At 34.2% G+C, this 14849-nt stretch overlaps 1 protein-coding gene across 4 annotated transcripts in view; it reads right to left on the bottom strand.

The window, feature by feature from the left end:
* Window positions 1–1224: 1224 nt before the first annotated feature.
* il16 (interleukin 16) overlaps window positions 1225–14849 on the bottom strand; it is a 115518-nt gene continuing 101893 nt past the window's right edge. For 3 of the 4 annotated variants that reach the window (XR_015495060.1, XM_087260153.1, XM_087260154.1), the window contains 3 exons: window positions 11402–11648; window positions 9147–9275; window positions 1225–4601 (listed from right to left, as the gene is read on the bottom strand). Coding sequence is in view for 2 of the 4 variants with exons in the window: in XM_087260153.1 (XP_087116279.1) it covers window positions 4435–4601; window positions 9147–9275; window positions 11402–11648 (543 nt within the window). In the remaining 2 variants the exon portion in view is untranslated. The remainder of the gene's footprint in view (window positions 4602–9146; window positions 9276–11401; window positions 11649–14849) is intronic. The other variant, XR_015495058.1, reaches the window with a different exon arrangement.

The following is a 14849-nucleotide window of genomic DNA, read 5'->3' as shown; positions in this document are numbered from 1 at the left end:
TAATCGGCTAGTAAGACTGTCACACACAGACGGCAGTCACGCATTTCCTCAGGGTGGGGGAAATTAAATAATACATATTTCATATCGCAGCTTCTTGCGATTTGATTCCGATTAATCGCACAGCCCTAGAATGCAGGGATATGATTGGATGGGATGGGTAGGGGTGGAGCAAAGTTGAAAATAGATTTAGGCCCAATCCCAATTCTACCCCTTAGCCCTTCCCCTTACCCCAATTCTGGGGTGTCCCAATTCTCTTTAAAGGCGTAGGGCTAAGGGAAAGGGCTAGATGCCCCTTGAAACTGAGATTTTTTAGGACCATACTCGAAACCAAGGGAAAAGAAAATTTCCCAGAATACACCAGCCACAACGGCAGCGCAAAGTCAGGAGATGCACAAATTAGTATTTTTTTGTCATTATTACGATGCTTTACAACAAACAAGCACATGTTTAATACACTCATAACCGTGTACGTGTTTTACCGTCTTGCTTTTAAATAAAAACGCTAAAACGAAAACTGCTAACTCCTGTATAGCAGTCCCACAACATTCTGACACTCAATGACACTCAAGTACCCTGTCAGTAATGTCTAGTGGCTGGGAATGGGTTTTTTACAGTGTCTGCTATAATGTTAATGTTGTTTTTGTGTGTTTACAAAGATGAATATGACCACTGTGTAAATGCACAGTACAGTTACGAACTTATTGCCACATTTTATACTTAAGATAACATAATATTTGCCTTCAGTGATTTCCTGAAGATAAATACTGAAACAATAAAGCAACTGGAATAACTACAGCAGTCACTATCATCGATCTCATACGAAGCAAAAGATCGCAATGACATTTGATGATGTGTGCAGGTGCTGTAGTGCTGTCCCATTTCTTAGGGGTAAATTTTGAAGGGGTAGGGCTACAAAAATAGAATTGGGATTGGGCCATATTTCATATTAATGTGATAAGTCATGACAAATCACACTTTAAGTTCTGAAACAAACCATTTAGATCAGGTCAGTTTTCATTTCATGGGGACTTTAAACATGTTTAGATTTCATTTTTGCAGTTTATCATGCTGTTTGTCCACACAGAACTGACTATGGGACATCTGTGTTCTGTTTGTTAAAACCTGAAAGAAGCAAAACTAAAAACTTGCACTTTGTAAGTCATTGTATGATTCACCTTTCAGATTCAGTTTTCAGATATTAAAAATGACTGATGACCACGTTGATCGTTTGTTTCGTACTTTATTCAGACGTTATAAACCCTAATTACATCTAAAACATCTTTTGATTCCTCACATTTTCAATATATTAAGGCTTTTCGTTTAACGGGAAAAGAAAATATCTATCAAGACCTGAAGTGTTCATCACACGAGTTACTGAAACTGACAGAGGTGGATTTTGCTAAAAGATATTTCAGTAAAATATGAAATGGATTATTTGTTCTGCCTTTGAAAAACTAGAACTGTTAGATGAAGCGTTTGACCAAGCAGAATAAACGCCTTTATGGAAAAGTTCTACTTAAACATTCGTTTTTCCTCTTGAAAGCGGCCATGTTGATGCGCTCTTTACATTCTGCTTTGGTGATATGATGTAGAAATATATCAGATTTATATACAGGTTTGTGCAAATCGTTGCATCCGAGCAGGCAGATTTGACAAGAATCATAGTTGTGTGAATCCATGATCATGACAATAAAACAGTTCAAATGTGAAAAGAAACAAGCTTCCTGATCGTGTAGTACCACAACATGCAGCGATGCACATCATGCATGTCACACAAGATATCGAAGTCATACGAATGCTGGAATGCATTAATGATGAAATAAAGCAATAAATGGATGAAGAGATCAATTAGCGAAAACGGATAAACCACCATTTTTAGTATTTTACTAAAATTTAGTTTTTTCCAATTTGTTCTCTTTAATACTTAAATGTAAAAACATCAAACAATTGTGGAAATTATTTATTTTAAAAAACCTTTCCATAAATTATGTTTGTTTGTTAGTTTTGTTTTTGCTATTTTGCTCTTCAATGCTCAACATAAAAACGTTACATCTGGAAATGACTAAAAATGAAGTTGTCTGATTGGCTAATTAATCCTTCGGATGATCCAAGCAGGGTTCCCACACTCTTAAGGCTGATTTATACTGTGCGTCGAGTGATCGCGTGACCCACGACACTTTAGCAATACATTTATACTTCTGCGTGCTGTTTGTGTTGCTCTGCAATAACACTTCCGAAACACTAGATGGCAGATCAAACTCGCTCATTCAGAAGCGGGAACAGACAAGCGTGCAATAACCTTTATCATAAGGTAAACGGCAAACAAAAGTTTCCATCTGGAGCTCCTTCATGGGACTCGACACTTGTAAACACTCGCTCCAGCAGGTTCGCTTGGGTCTCGGCCACACGTTAGCGCTTCCAAGCCGACCAATCACAAAGCTTGTGCTATGCATCGTTGAGACTCAAACATTTTTAAGAGTTAGTTTTAAGAGTTACATTTTTGAGAGGTCAGCATCAGCCATGGCGATGTGACTGCATGAAGGCTACGTCGAAGCATATGCGTGCGCTTGACGCAGAGGTATAAATCAGCTTTTAAGCTGCAAATATAAGGGTAATATACAATTGTGAAGTGAAAAGAAATCATATAAGTGTTTAATAGTAAATGTATATTTTCCTTGCGCCACACTGAAAAGGGAAATTAATTAAAACCTGCTCGTAAAGGAAAAATTGGTTACAATTGCAAATAAGATTTCATTAGTTATCGATGAACTAACACGGAGGTGTCAAACAGTTACAAGCCGCAGCTCTGCACAGTTTAGCTTTACCTCTAATTAAACACACCTAATTAAACTAAGTAAGTCTTTCAGGCTAAGTGTGTTGAAGCAGGATGGCAACTAAACTGCGCAGAGCTGTGGCCCTCCAGGAACTGAGTTTGACACCCCTGAACATTAACTAAGTATGAATAATTCTTGTGTAAATGATAGTTTAATATTTACTAATGCAAATCTAGATTTAGATAATGCACTGCGATTAAACAAGAACGAACAAATGACTTTATTTTCGGTAAGCAGCATTAAAGGGGTCATGAAATGAGAAATTAAAATTTAGTTTATCTTTTAAAATAAAAGAGGTCATCATACTATAGAAACACCCTGTAAGTTTCAGAGCTCAAAACCTTGTTGTTAGTCTAAAAATGGCTTTTAATCTAAGTAGTCTGACAAAACGGAAGGAAATGGACTGTTCTTTTCTATGATGTAATAAGGTGGATAAGCCCCGCCCCGCAGAAGATCAACGCCTCAATTTTCTGCACTTAATATGCAAATAAATAAACCTAATATGCCAAAGTGATAGCCAATCACAGCAGTGGGGGTTCACTTTTATGTCTACACTGTAGAAAACATCTGTAAAATAGCAGTTGTCTGTATTTTGTGATTCAAGTTTTTATTTTACGCCATTTATTTATGCTTTTGAATTGCATTACAGGACCTTGATCGTTTTTTCAACAACTTTTAACCTTAAAAAGTTGGAAAAGGTGACTATGATGAACATTTTTAATGGTTTAAAGTGATATATTGTCTGGGTTGGTGTTGTATATTACTCTACAACAACCATGTATTAAACTGTCAGATCATTTTCTGTTATTTTACACACTTATTTCTCTCTATATATTATTTCTAATGCATTATATTATTTCAAGCTTCTCAAATGTCAATAAAACTCACTTCGTTAAACTGTAGAGTTGATTTTTCAACATCAAAAGTGGACAGAGCAGAGATCAACCTCCCATAATGCAATTCACAATCATAAATAACACTGAAAACACTTGTGAATCACAAAATACTGAAACTGTTAATATTTAACATCTTTTACAGTGTACAATTCATCACGCTTATACAAACAAAGTGCAAAAACAGCACCGAAAATAATCAAATTTCGTCTAAATGATGATGTTTTGATGTACAAATCTTCATGACGTTATTGGTGGACCTCAGAGAACAGTACAAAATAAAATCCTTAGGCAGTTCGTGACGGCTTTAACGAAAATACTGTAATGTCTTGTACATTATTTGTTCATGTAAATTATGAAACCTTATTGTAACGTTCCCAAAAATTAATGCATTTACTAATATACTCGAGCAATATACAATACATTACAGTATTTGTTCATTGTAAGTTTATGTTAAAAGCATGGATGTTAATAATGCTTTAATAAATGTCGAACTGAATAATAAATGCCATACAGGTATTGTTCATAAGTAGGTCATGTTGGTAAAACAATGAACTGATGGCACCTTATTGTAAAGTGTGAACAAAAATTCATCAGCCTCAAGGTGTGGGAACCCTTCTATTTTAAAATGAAAAGAATTGAATGGAGACATTTCGTAACATGTTGTAAAACTGTGATTATTCTCTAAGTGCTTCTAGAGTGGAGTTTTAGCTCTGTTCACATCTTCTCCTCTTGACGATGAGTGTGAACGGGCCGTCGTTGAGGTTTTTGATGAGAGTCCAGGCTTCGAAGCGTGTGAGACCCTGCAGAGAAGAGTCCTGGATCTGCAGCACCTCGTCTCCAGACTTCAGCCCCTTCTGTTCCGCATCACTCCCTGACAGATAACATAAAATCTGGGTAATTCATCTCCAAATCAGGGTTCCCATGGTTATTGTATTTCACATATATAAATTCAAGGCCTGTAAAGTACTTAAAAACAAGTATAGGTCCTTGAAAGTGCTCAAAGGTAACATTTATGGTGTTATTTTAACAATTGTACTGCACTAATTTTTAAAAACTGTACAAAAAAATAGAAATTCTTAATTTAAAAATCTCGACTTCTAGATGATAATTTGGAAATGTGGCAGGAGGCCGATTTTTTTAATGAATCATCTGTTGAACTGCATCCTAATCATCAAAAATACTGCAGAAGACCTACTGCAACCCAAGATTCTCACAGAAATCAGTCTAGTTTAATGGTGGAAAAAAAAAATTGGCCAGCCCGGTCGCCAGACATGAACATTATTGAGCATGTCTGGGGTAAGATGAAGGAGGAGGCATTGAAGATGAATCCAAAGAATTCTGATGAACTCTGGGATTCCTGCAAGAACGTTTTATTTGCCATTCTTAATGACTTTATTAATGAGTGATTTGAGTCATTGCAGAGATGTATGGATGCAGTCCTCCAAGCTCATGATGGAGTCAGACACAATATTCATTCTGTTTCCACTGCAGCATGACTTTATATTCTATACTGGACATTATTTCTGTTCAGTGACAATACTTTTGTCTAAGCAAAGTCAGAGCTTACTGTCCTAAATAAATAATTCAACATCAAGACATGATCATATTTTAGAGGCCTTTGCCTTTCATATAAGCCACTTCTGATACCAAATGATCAACTACAAGTCCAGTTATTATATGTTGTTCCCAAAACTTGGATAGGTGACAAGACTTTTGTCGGGTAGTGTATAATTGTTAGCACATTAATGAAGATGGGGCTTAAAAAAAAAAACTACACACATCACCTAAGACAGACTATACAAGACAGATACAAGACATAAAAATAGTGTGCAAGATATTGATAATATATTAAAAGAGATATTTAAGGTTGGAGAAAACAAGCAGTGCAGCATGATTGTGTGGTACATTCACAAGTAAACATTGCTTTTCTTATTAAGGCCTTGTAAGATGGAGTTTAAGTAAAGTGTGTGGTGCAAATTGAGAAAAGAGTATTTCTACAGGTGGTTTATCAAACCCACGTGTTTGAGGCACACTTAAAATGCACAATGTTTTTTTTTGTTTTGTTTTATAGAGATATGAAGCTATTTTAAGAAATCTATAATATCTTTAATGAGAACATTTCAGCAGAATTTGAAAACTGCAAAAGGTTGTACAATGGAGATTACCATACTCCAACTCATTTGCATTTCTTATAGAGCAATGAAAACAAATAGTCAGCAGATTGTGCTAATTTAAAATGTACTTTTATAAATATAAATATAAATAATATTACATCTGTTTAGACAAGAAGAAATGTTTTAGATGTTTGATTAGATTTTACTTAACGAGTGAAACCCTGAGTATATTTAAAGACTCTTACATCGCACAGGATATGTGAAGGTGTTATACATGCTTGTAAAATTATCAACATGACAACACTGCAAACAATTTTGCTATAAGCCTGTGAATGTAAAATGGTCATTTTATAGATAATTTAAAAAATTAGCTAAATATTTGCTGATATATAAATGGAAAATTGATTTTTATTCAACTGAAAAAAAAAATTCACCAACTGCAAAACAAAAGTGTTCAAAAAGATTACGGTCTTAACATGTCTGTACTGCACTTCAGTAATGCGACTGAAATAGGAATACTCCACATGTCTTAATTCAAATTGTGTTTACGACGATTATGACTTTCAGCATATCTAAAGTGCTATTCCATCGTATTGTTATGAATCTGAATGCGCGTGGCTGCAGTTGTAGCTTCTGTTGGACGCGGCAGCCTCTAAACTCAGAGGCCAGCCTAGGTTGCCAGGTGTGTGCAAATCCAATCCTGCCTCCAATCTTCAATGCCAATTTAACCCTCACGCTTTATCATAACATCACAACTCACGAGACAACTTTTCACCTTGATGACGAATCTTGTCAAGATTTAATCTCGCGAGATCTCATCATACGAGATCTTGCCACACCCAGTTTGCATTTTCTGTTGGTTTAATTACACAATGTAACTAGAAAAGATTCAAGCTTTAGATAGGAAAACTATTAAAACTCTTTTTTTAGTTCAATTTTTCATGAAGTACTAATGATCCAATCCGATTTAATTCACTATGCTAGGCTAAGCGACTTGTAAAATTAGCAAATTTTGAAAAAAAAAAAAAAAAAAGTTTCTATACCGGTTTTGAGATTTAAATTCTATTATTTTCACTGTTAATAGTAATACTGAACCATTGGAGTATGAAAAAACGATCAGTTTATGCAGTTTAAATGTACTTTTCACAGTAACTGATGTGTAGCAGCATTTCTTGACTATTATGCCATAATAAGAGGAAAGTTCCTTGCAAAATATGGCTAGAAAATAGTAATTTGCATTTTCTATCAGTTTTATTATACAATTTAGAAAATTATTAAAACTTTTTTTTTTTTTAATGAAATGCTAATGGTCCAATCTGATTCTGTTTGTTATGCTAAGCTAAGTTAAAAGTGACATGGCTAGAACAAGAAATTGTCTTAATGAATTCCAGAAGTCAACTGTTCCACCAATTTGAATACATTTGGCATTGTTTCTATACCACTTTTAAGTTAGAGATTCTATTTCACTGTCAATAGTTTTTGAGGTAATTTTAATTCTCATAATTATGTGCTCATAGATGTCCAACAATGACATAAATACTATTTTCAAATACATTTTGGTTTCATGTATATCATAGTTTTGTAAATAGTAAAAAAGTTAAATCCAATAATACCATAGTAAGAACATGGTAACACTGAAAACTTTCAAATGATTCAGAGAAGCTGCTTGTCAGATATGTGTTTCTAATGAGAAATATTACATTTGACTGTTAAATAAAATAATCATTCTTCTAGTTTGCATATTTAGAATGTCTAATAATGAGGTTTATGATTTATTCTTACCTGCAAATATAATAGTAATTGACATTGTATAGCCATGCTTTTTTGACTAATACGCTACAATGAGAGTATAGTTCCTAGCAATATTGGGCTAAAAAATAGTAATTTTACTTTACCTGTCGGATTTATGACATGATGTAACTAAAAAACACTCAAGTTTTAAATAGTTAAAAAAAACTTTTGAATGAAATGCTAATGGTCCAATCGAATTTAATTCATTATGCTAAGCTAAGCTAAAAGTGACATCAACTAAATTAAATTAAAAATGGTTTAAATCTTCTAGTTTAATTCTAGGAGACTTGTAAAATGAGCCTTTTCTAACAAATGTTGTAGTGTTGTAATGTTCCTTAAGCTTGAAATAGGTTTGTAGATTTATTAAATGCTGCACTGTTTCTATACCAAGTGTGAGTTATAAATTCTATTTGTTTCATACTAATACGTATAATTCTTAGATATGTTCTCACAAATTTCCTACAATGAAATAAATACTATTTCCAAATGCATTTTGGTTTCATGTATATCACATTTCTTATAATTTCTCAGTTTTGTAAATAGTAAAAAGTTAAATCCAATAATACCATAGTAAGAACATGGTAACACTAAAAACTTTCAAATGATTCAGAGAAGCTGCTTGTCAGATATAATGGATTTTTTAATGGGAAATGATGCATTTGACTGTTAAAAAATATTCATTCTTCTACTTTGCATATTTAGAATGTCTAATAATGAGGTTTATAATTTATTCTTACCTGCAAATATAATAGTAATTGATACTGTACAGCCGTGCTTTTTGACTAATACGCCACAATGATAGTATCGTTCCTAGCAGTATTGGGCTAAAAAATAGTCATTATTTTTTACCTGTCGGTTTTATGACATGATGTAACTAAAAAAAGACTCAAGTTTTAAATAGTTAAAAAAAAACTTTTTTGAATGAAATGCTAATGGTCCAATCCAATTCAATTCATTATGCTAAGCTAAGCTAAAAGTGACGTGTGCTAAAATGGTTGAAATCTTCTAGATTAACTCTAGCAGACTTGTAAAATGAGCCTTTTCTAACAAATGTTGTAGTATTGTAATGTTCCTTAAGCTTGAAATAAGTTTGTAGATTTAATAAATGTTGCATTGTTTCTATACCAATTTTGGGTTATAAATTCTATTCGTTTCTGTCTTCATACTAATATGGATAATTCTTAGATATGTTCTCATAGATTTGTTACAATGACATAAATACTATTTCCAAATGCATTTTGGTTTCATGTATATCACATTTCTTATAATTTCTCAGTTTTGTAAATAGTAAAAAGTGAAATCCAATAATACCATAGTAAGAACATGGTAACACTGAAAACTTTCAAATGATTCAGAGAAGTTGCCTTTCAGATATAATGTGTTTCTAATGGGAAATATTACATTTGACTGTTAAATAAAATAATCATTTATCTAGTCCAAACATTCCCAGAATCCAGAAATAGTATGCAGATTTAGAATGTCTATTAATAAGGTTTATGATGTATTTTCACCTGTGAATATTCTGTTGACAGCTAGTGGTCTGTCTCCACTAATCGAGCCTTTTCCTCCTTCAAGACTGAATCCAACTCCTCCTGCGTTCTTCTCCAGCTCAAATGTTACGACTTCCCCTCCATCGTCTCCTAAAAGAGATTTAAAAAAAAGCTGTTTAACATGAATTGTATTGCATTGATATGCGTATTTGCTTTTAGAGCTATTTGTATGTTTTCTTAATGATGTTTGAACAATAATTAATAACACACACACACACACACACACACTGCAAAAAAGCTGCACAAATCAAGTTCATTTACAAATTGATGGTGAATGTTTCCAGTTAAAGCAAGTAATATTTCAGGTTTAATTTAAATGCTATTCAATATGTTCTTTAATATTTGTACTCATTCTTTATTTACCACTTTTAAAAGTCATTTCTCAAGTGTTTTATAAAACCAGCTCCATTGCAATTTATTGTAATGTGTTTATTATTTGTGTTATTTAAACACTGTTATTTGTTTTACACCACTGATTTAATTTTCCATCACACTTTATTAAAATGTATAATTCACGTTATTAACAGACCATTAACAAACTATTAACTAAGACTTTTTAGTTTACTAATTACTTGATAGTAGTTGGGTTTAGATATTGGGTAAGATTAGACGCATAGAATAGGATCATGCTTTATACAGTTAAAGTCAGAATTATTAGCCCCCGTTTTAATTTTTTTCAGTTTTTAAATATTTTCCAATGAAGGAAGGACATTTTCAGAACATGTCTGATAATATTTTTTTCTTCTGGAGAAAGTCTTAAAAACAAACAGTTTTTATTAAAAAAAAAAATAATAATAATTTTTAGGGTCAATATTATTAGCCCCTTTAAGCTATATTTGTTTTCGATTAGTCTACAGAACAAACCATCATTATACAATAAACTGCCTAATTACCCTAACCTGCCTAGTTAACTTGATTAACCTAGTTAAGCGTTTAAATGTCACTTTAAGCTGTATAGAAGTGTCCTGAAAAATAATAACCATTAATATCTTAAAGATAGGCAGGTACTGTAATAATACAGTTGTAAATGTTGTGAGTTGTTACTAACATGTTACCTAATTTTCTTTAGGCTTACGGTATTAGCAGATAATGTAATCTAAATTTACAGAAAGTGTCTGTGAAATATCAGCACAAAACACAGCAAAAATATATAATACAGCAAAAAATGTATATAATACACCACGCTCTACAGACAATTGTTGGTCTGTTGCTTTAAATGCAAATGAGCTGCTCCCCTAAGAGTGGGAGCCTTTACAGTCTGTGCCTGGGCCACCCAACAAACAAAACATTTATGCTTTTTTTACAGTCTTGCCAGTTTAAAGATGTAGAAATATCATATATTAGATGTGAAGGTAACACGTTAAGGGTAGTTGACATTGTGAAAAGCATAATAAGATGTCGTTAAGGGATAGTTCACCCAAAAAATGAAAATCACCTCATTTATTCTCCCTCATGTGGTTTTAAACGTTTGATTTTTAATCTTCTGTTGAACACAAATAAGATATTTTGAAGAACGCTAGTTGCTGCTTGACTTCCATAGTAGGAATAGAAATACTATAGAAGCCAATGGGTGCCAGCATTTTTCAAAGTATCTTCTCTTGTGTTCAACAGAAGGAAGAAACTCCAATAGGCTTTGAACAAGATAGACTATCCTTTAAAAACACAACAAAGGATTGGGGAGGAAATGTACCTAAATCCAACCTTTAAGTTTCCCCTTAAATATTCGTTGAAGTAAGAGCAGCTGACGTGTTAAATTTGGATACAATCGGTACATCAGCGAAACATCAATTGACTTTAACAGGGATTTAAGTATATTCAATCTAGGTTTATTTGTAGTGCTTTTCACAATAATTATTGATTCAAAGCGGCTTTACAAAAGGTCAATCAAAACCAGGAAAGTTAAGGTTTTTAGTTACCATGCATTTTTTATTAGATACTAATAACTTTAACTAATATATTAATTAACTAACAGATAACTAATAGCTTTTAACAGTTTAAGTTATATATAAACATTAACCTGCAATTATATAGTATATACGTGATGTCTATGTGTAGATGTTCAATGAAGTCTATTAAGTGTATCTGTTGTCTTCGAAGTCTTCAGTGGTTGGCATCACCTCTTTACGGGTCTTGGATCTACAAGTCAGCTTATGTAATGTTCCTATAGCTCCTGTTAAGTATTGACTTTAATGTTGCTGTCAGTAATGTTCGCCCACCTGCGATGCTGCTCTCGGCTCCACCGCTACAGCTGGACTCATTAGCGTTAGCGCTCTTGCCTTCTGCATCTTTGTTTTTGGACACCACCACCACCGCCTGCTTCAGGGTCCGTGATTGTCTGAGGATCGCTGTGGCGTCGCTGTGCGTCACGTTCTTTAGCGTTTGGCCGTTGATGGACAAGACTTCATCTCCTTTTTCAATGGTGCCCTCCTGAGCTGCCAGACCACTGGGAAACACTCTGTGAACCTGAGGGGATGTAGATGGTGAGTAAATAACTATACAGTTGAAGTCAGAATTATTTTCCCAACTGTGAATCTATTTTTAAATATTTCCCAAATGAGATTCAGGGAATTTTTCACAGTATGTCTGATAATATTGTTTCTTCTGGAGAAAGTCTTATTTGTTTTATTTTGTCTAGAATCAAAGCAGTTTTTATTTTTAAAACCCATTTTAAGGTGAATATGATTAGCCCCCTTAAGCTATATTGTGTCATGACTGTCAGTGACCACCTGAGGGCGCTGTAGTTCAATGGACACTGAGTGGAACTACAGCGCCCAAAAAGACTACATTTCCATACATTCTTTCGCGCACACACCCGGTCTGTCATATACGGCAGGCACTTTTTTCCAGGGGTTTCAGTACAGCGTAACCGCTACTGCGTCATCGGGTGGGCGTGGCCTATCTGTGAATTTGCATAGGTCACGGATCATGCGCAGATTGTGAAAACAGCCGTTTGATTCAGATACCTGTACGTATTGCAGGGGTTTCGTGTCAAATGCCTTTTATATGCAGTATTAAATAGCTGTCCTCATCGCAGGTGTTTCATGTGAAGTCAGTGAATGTTATATTAAACAAATTAACTTAAGATACCTCTCAGATTACATTAATACTGTTATAACTTAAGATACCTGTCCCGATCCCACGGCTTTTGTACCAAAAACTTTATATATCATATACATTAACATCAGATACCTGTCCTGATCCCAGGTGTTTCATGTATGATCACTTTTATATATATTAACATCAGATACCTGTCCTGATCCCAGGTGTTTCATGTATGATCACTTTTATATATATTAACATCAGATACCTGTCCTGATCCCAGGGGTTTCATGTATGATCACTTTTATATATATTAACATCAGATACCTGTCCTGATCCCAGGGGTTTCATGTATGATCACTTCTATATTATATACTGTAACATCAGATACCTGTCCTGATCCCAGGTGTTTCATGTATGATCACTTTTATATTAGTTAACATCAGATACCTGTCCTGATCCCAGGTGTTTCATGTATGATCACTTTTATATATATTAACATCAGATACCTGTCCTGATCCCAGGGGTTTCATGTATGATCACTTTTATATATATTAACATCAGATACCTGTCCTGATCCCAGGGGTTTCATGTATGATCACTTCTATATTATATACTGTAACATCAGATACCTGTCCTGATCCCAGGTGTTTCATGTATGATCACTTTTATATTAGTTAACATCAGATACCTGTCCTGATCCCAGGTGTTTCATGTATGATCACTTTTATATATATTAACATCAGATACCTGTCCTGATCCCAGGGGTTTCATGTATGATCACTTTTATATATATTAACATCAAATACCTGTCCTGATCCCAGGTGTTTCATGTATGATCACTTTTATATTATATACAGTAACATCAAATACCTGTCCTGATCTCAGGTGTTTCATGTATGATCACTTTTATATTATATACATTAACATCAGATACCTGTCCTGATCCCAGGGGTTTTATGTATGATCACTTTTATATTAGTTAACATCAGATACCTGTCCTGATCCCAGTTGTTTTGTGTATGATGACTTTAAATAAAAATAGAAAATAAATATGAGTTATGTTAATTAACTAAGATCGAGAAAGAAAAATTAACCACGATTTATTACAGAAAATGTGGTATTTATTTGTTTAAACATGACTGAATACCATATTTTAAACTACAAAAACACGGTTAATCTTACCACAACCATTATTATTTGGTTTAAAATGGAAGTACAAAAGCCCAGAGACAGTAAAACGGAGTAAAACGAGGTCAGCCGTTTTTGCTAATGAAATCTTTAAAATATAACATTATAAAACCAAAAAAATAACCTGTATGATTGTTTTTTCCCTCGTTATCCACCGCGGTAGGTTCTTTATCCATTATCATCCTGTTTGAAATGACCGCGCTAAAAAAGAACCTGTACTGCGCATGATCGGTGACCTCTCAGTATTGTTTTTTTTAAGGGGGCGTTTCCCAAACACCGACCGAGCCACGCCCATTTTACGTCGTGGTAATGAAACCCCTGGAATTTAGTGCATGCCGTCATATACACTGATTGCAATCACAGCTGTCTCTGTTTCCCTGTTGATTACCTGGACTATATATTCAACCATTCCACCTCTGTTTGTGAGTTGGTCGTTGTCGTTCTTGGTATGTTGTTTCTGGGGGCTGTTCCAGAAAGCAGGTTATGTGACATACCCAGGTAAGTTTGAGAGTAAGTAGGTGGATAACCTCAACTTTGGTTCCAAAATCGGAGGTAACTTCTGGGTATGTTAAGTAGCCATAGCAACTTACTCTCTGAAGATAACCTGCTCCGGAGCAGGTTATGTTCAGAGAGTAAGTTGCTATGTTTCAGAGTTTGTCTGTTTCAGAGAGTTTACTGAGCATTGCGTGCTCTTTTGATGAGAATATTTATGGATGTTGACACACAGATACAAGTTTTTTCGTTGTGAGAGGGTTATAAGTGCATAGTTTTTTTCATAACCAAATTCATAATGTTAATGTATTTAACAAACATTTTTGAAATCAAATGTGACAAACCGCGGGTCTGTGCTTACCATAAAAAACATTTAGTGCAGCTCTTTGTATTCGCGTCAGGGCATTTTAGGCAACTGTACAATGTGGCAGTATGACCACCTGTACAGTATGCCTGGCACTGAACTGTTTTTTACACTTTTGTACAGTTCCTTGGTCATACATTACTGCGTATCATTACACAGATGATTCAGAGCACGGGAATAGCGTAGTGGACAGTGCGTCGATAAAGAACAACGGATCGCACAACGGAGCGAGTTCGAATCTCACTTACAGTTCTTGTGTTTTTTCTCTCCTTCTGCACCCTCACATTTCTGTATAATATTATAAGTGGCAGCTTTGTCTTTTGTAGGAAAATATATCTTTAATTTAAGATGTAGGACGTCGTTCTTATATATACATTCACGCGCACACACCTACATTTTTTAATATAATATATTTTTTAATATAATTATTTTTTTCAGGGTTTCTAAATGCTATTGTGTGCATTAATTGCAGCCGATTTTAAAGCTCCATCAGTCACTAAAGGACACTGATAATATAAAATTTGTCCAAAGTATAAGTGTGCAGGTACAACTTAATTTTCTATCCTTAATCGTTTGGT

Source organism: Danio rerio, chromosome 7, assembly GCF_052040795.2.
Source record: "Danio rerio strain M-AB ecotype USA chromosome 7, GRCz13ab, whole genome shotgun sequence".
NCBI lineage: Eukaryota > Metazoa > Chordata > Actinopteri > Cypriniformes > Danionidae > Danio > Danio rerio.
Note: the sequence above shows the minus strand (reverse complement) of the source record. Positions and strands in the feature narration are given on the sequence as shown.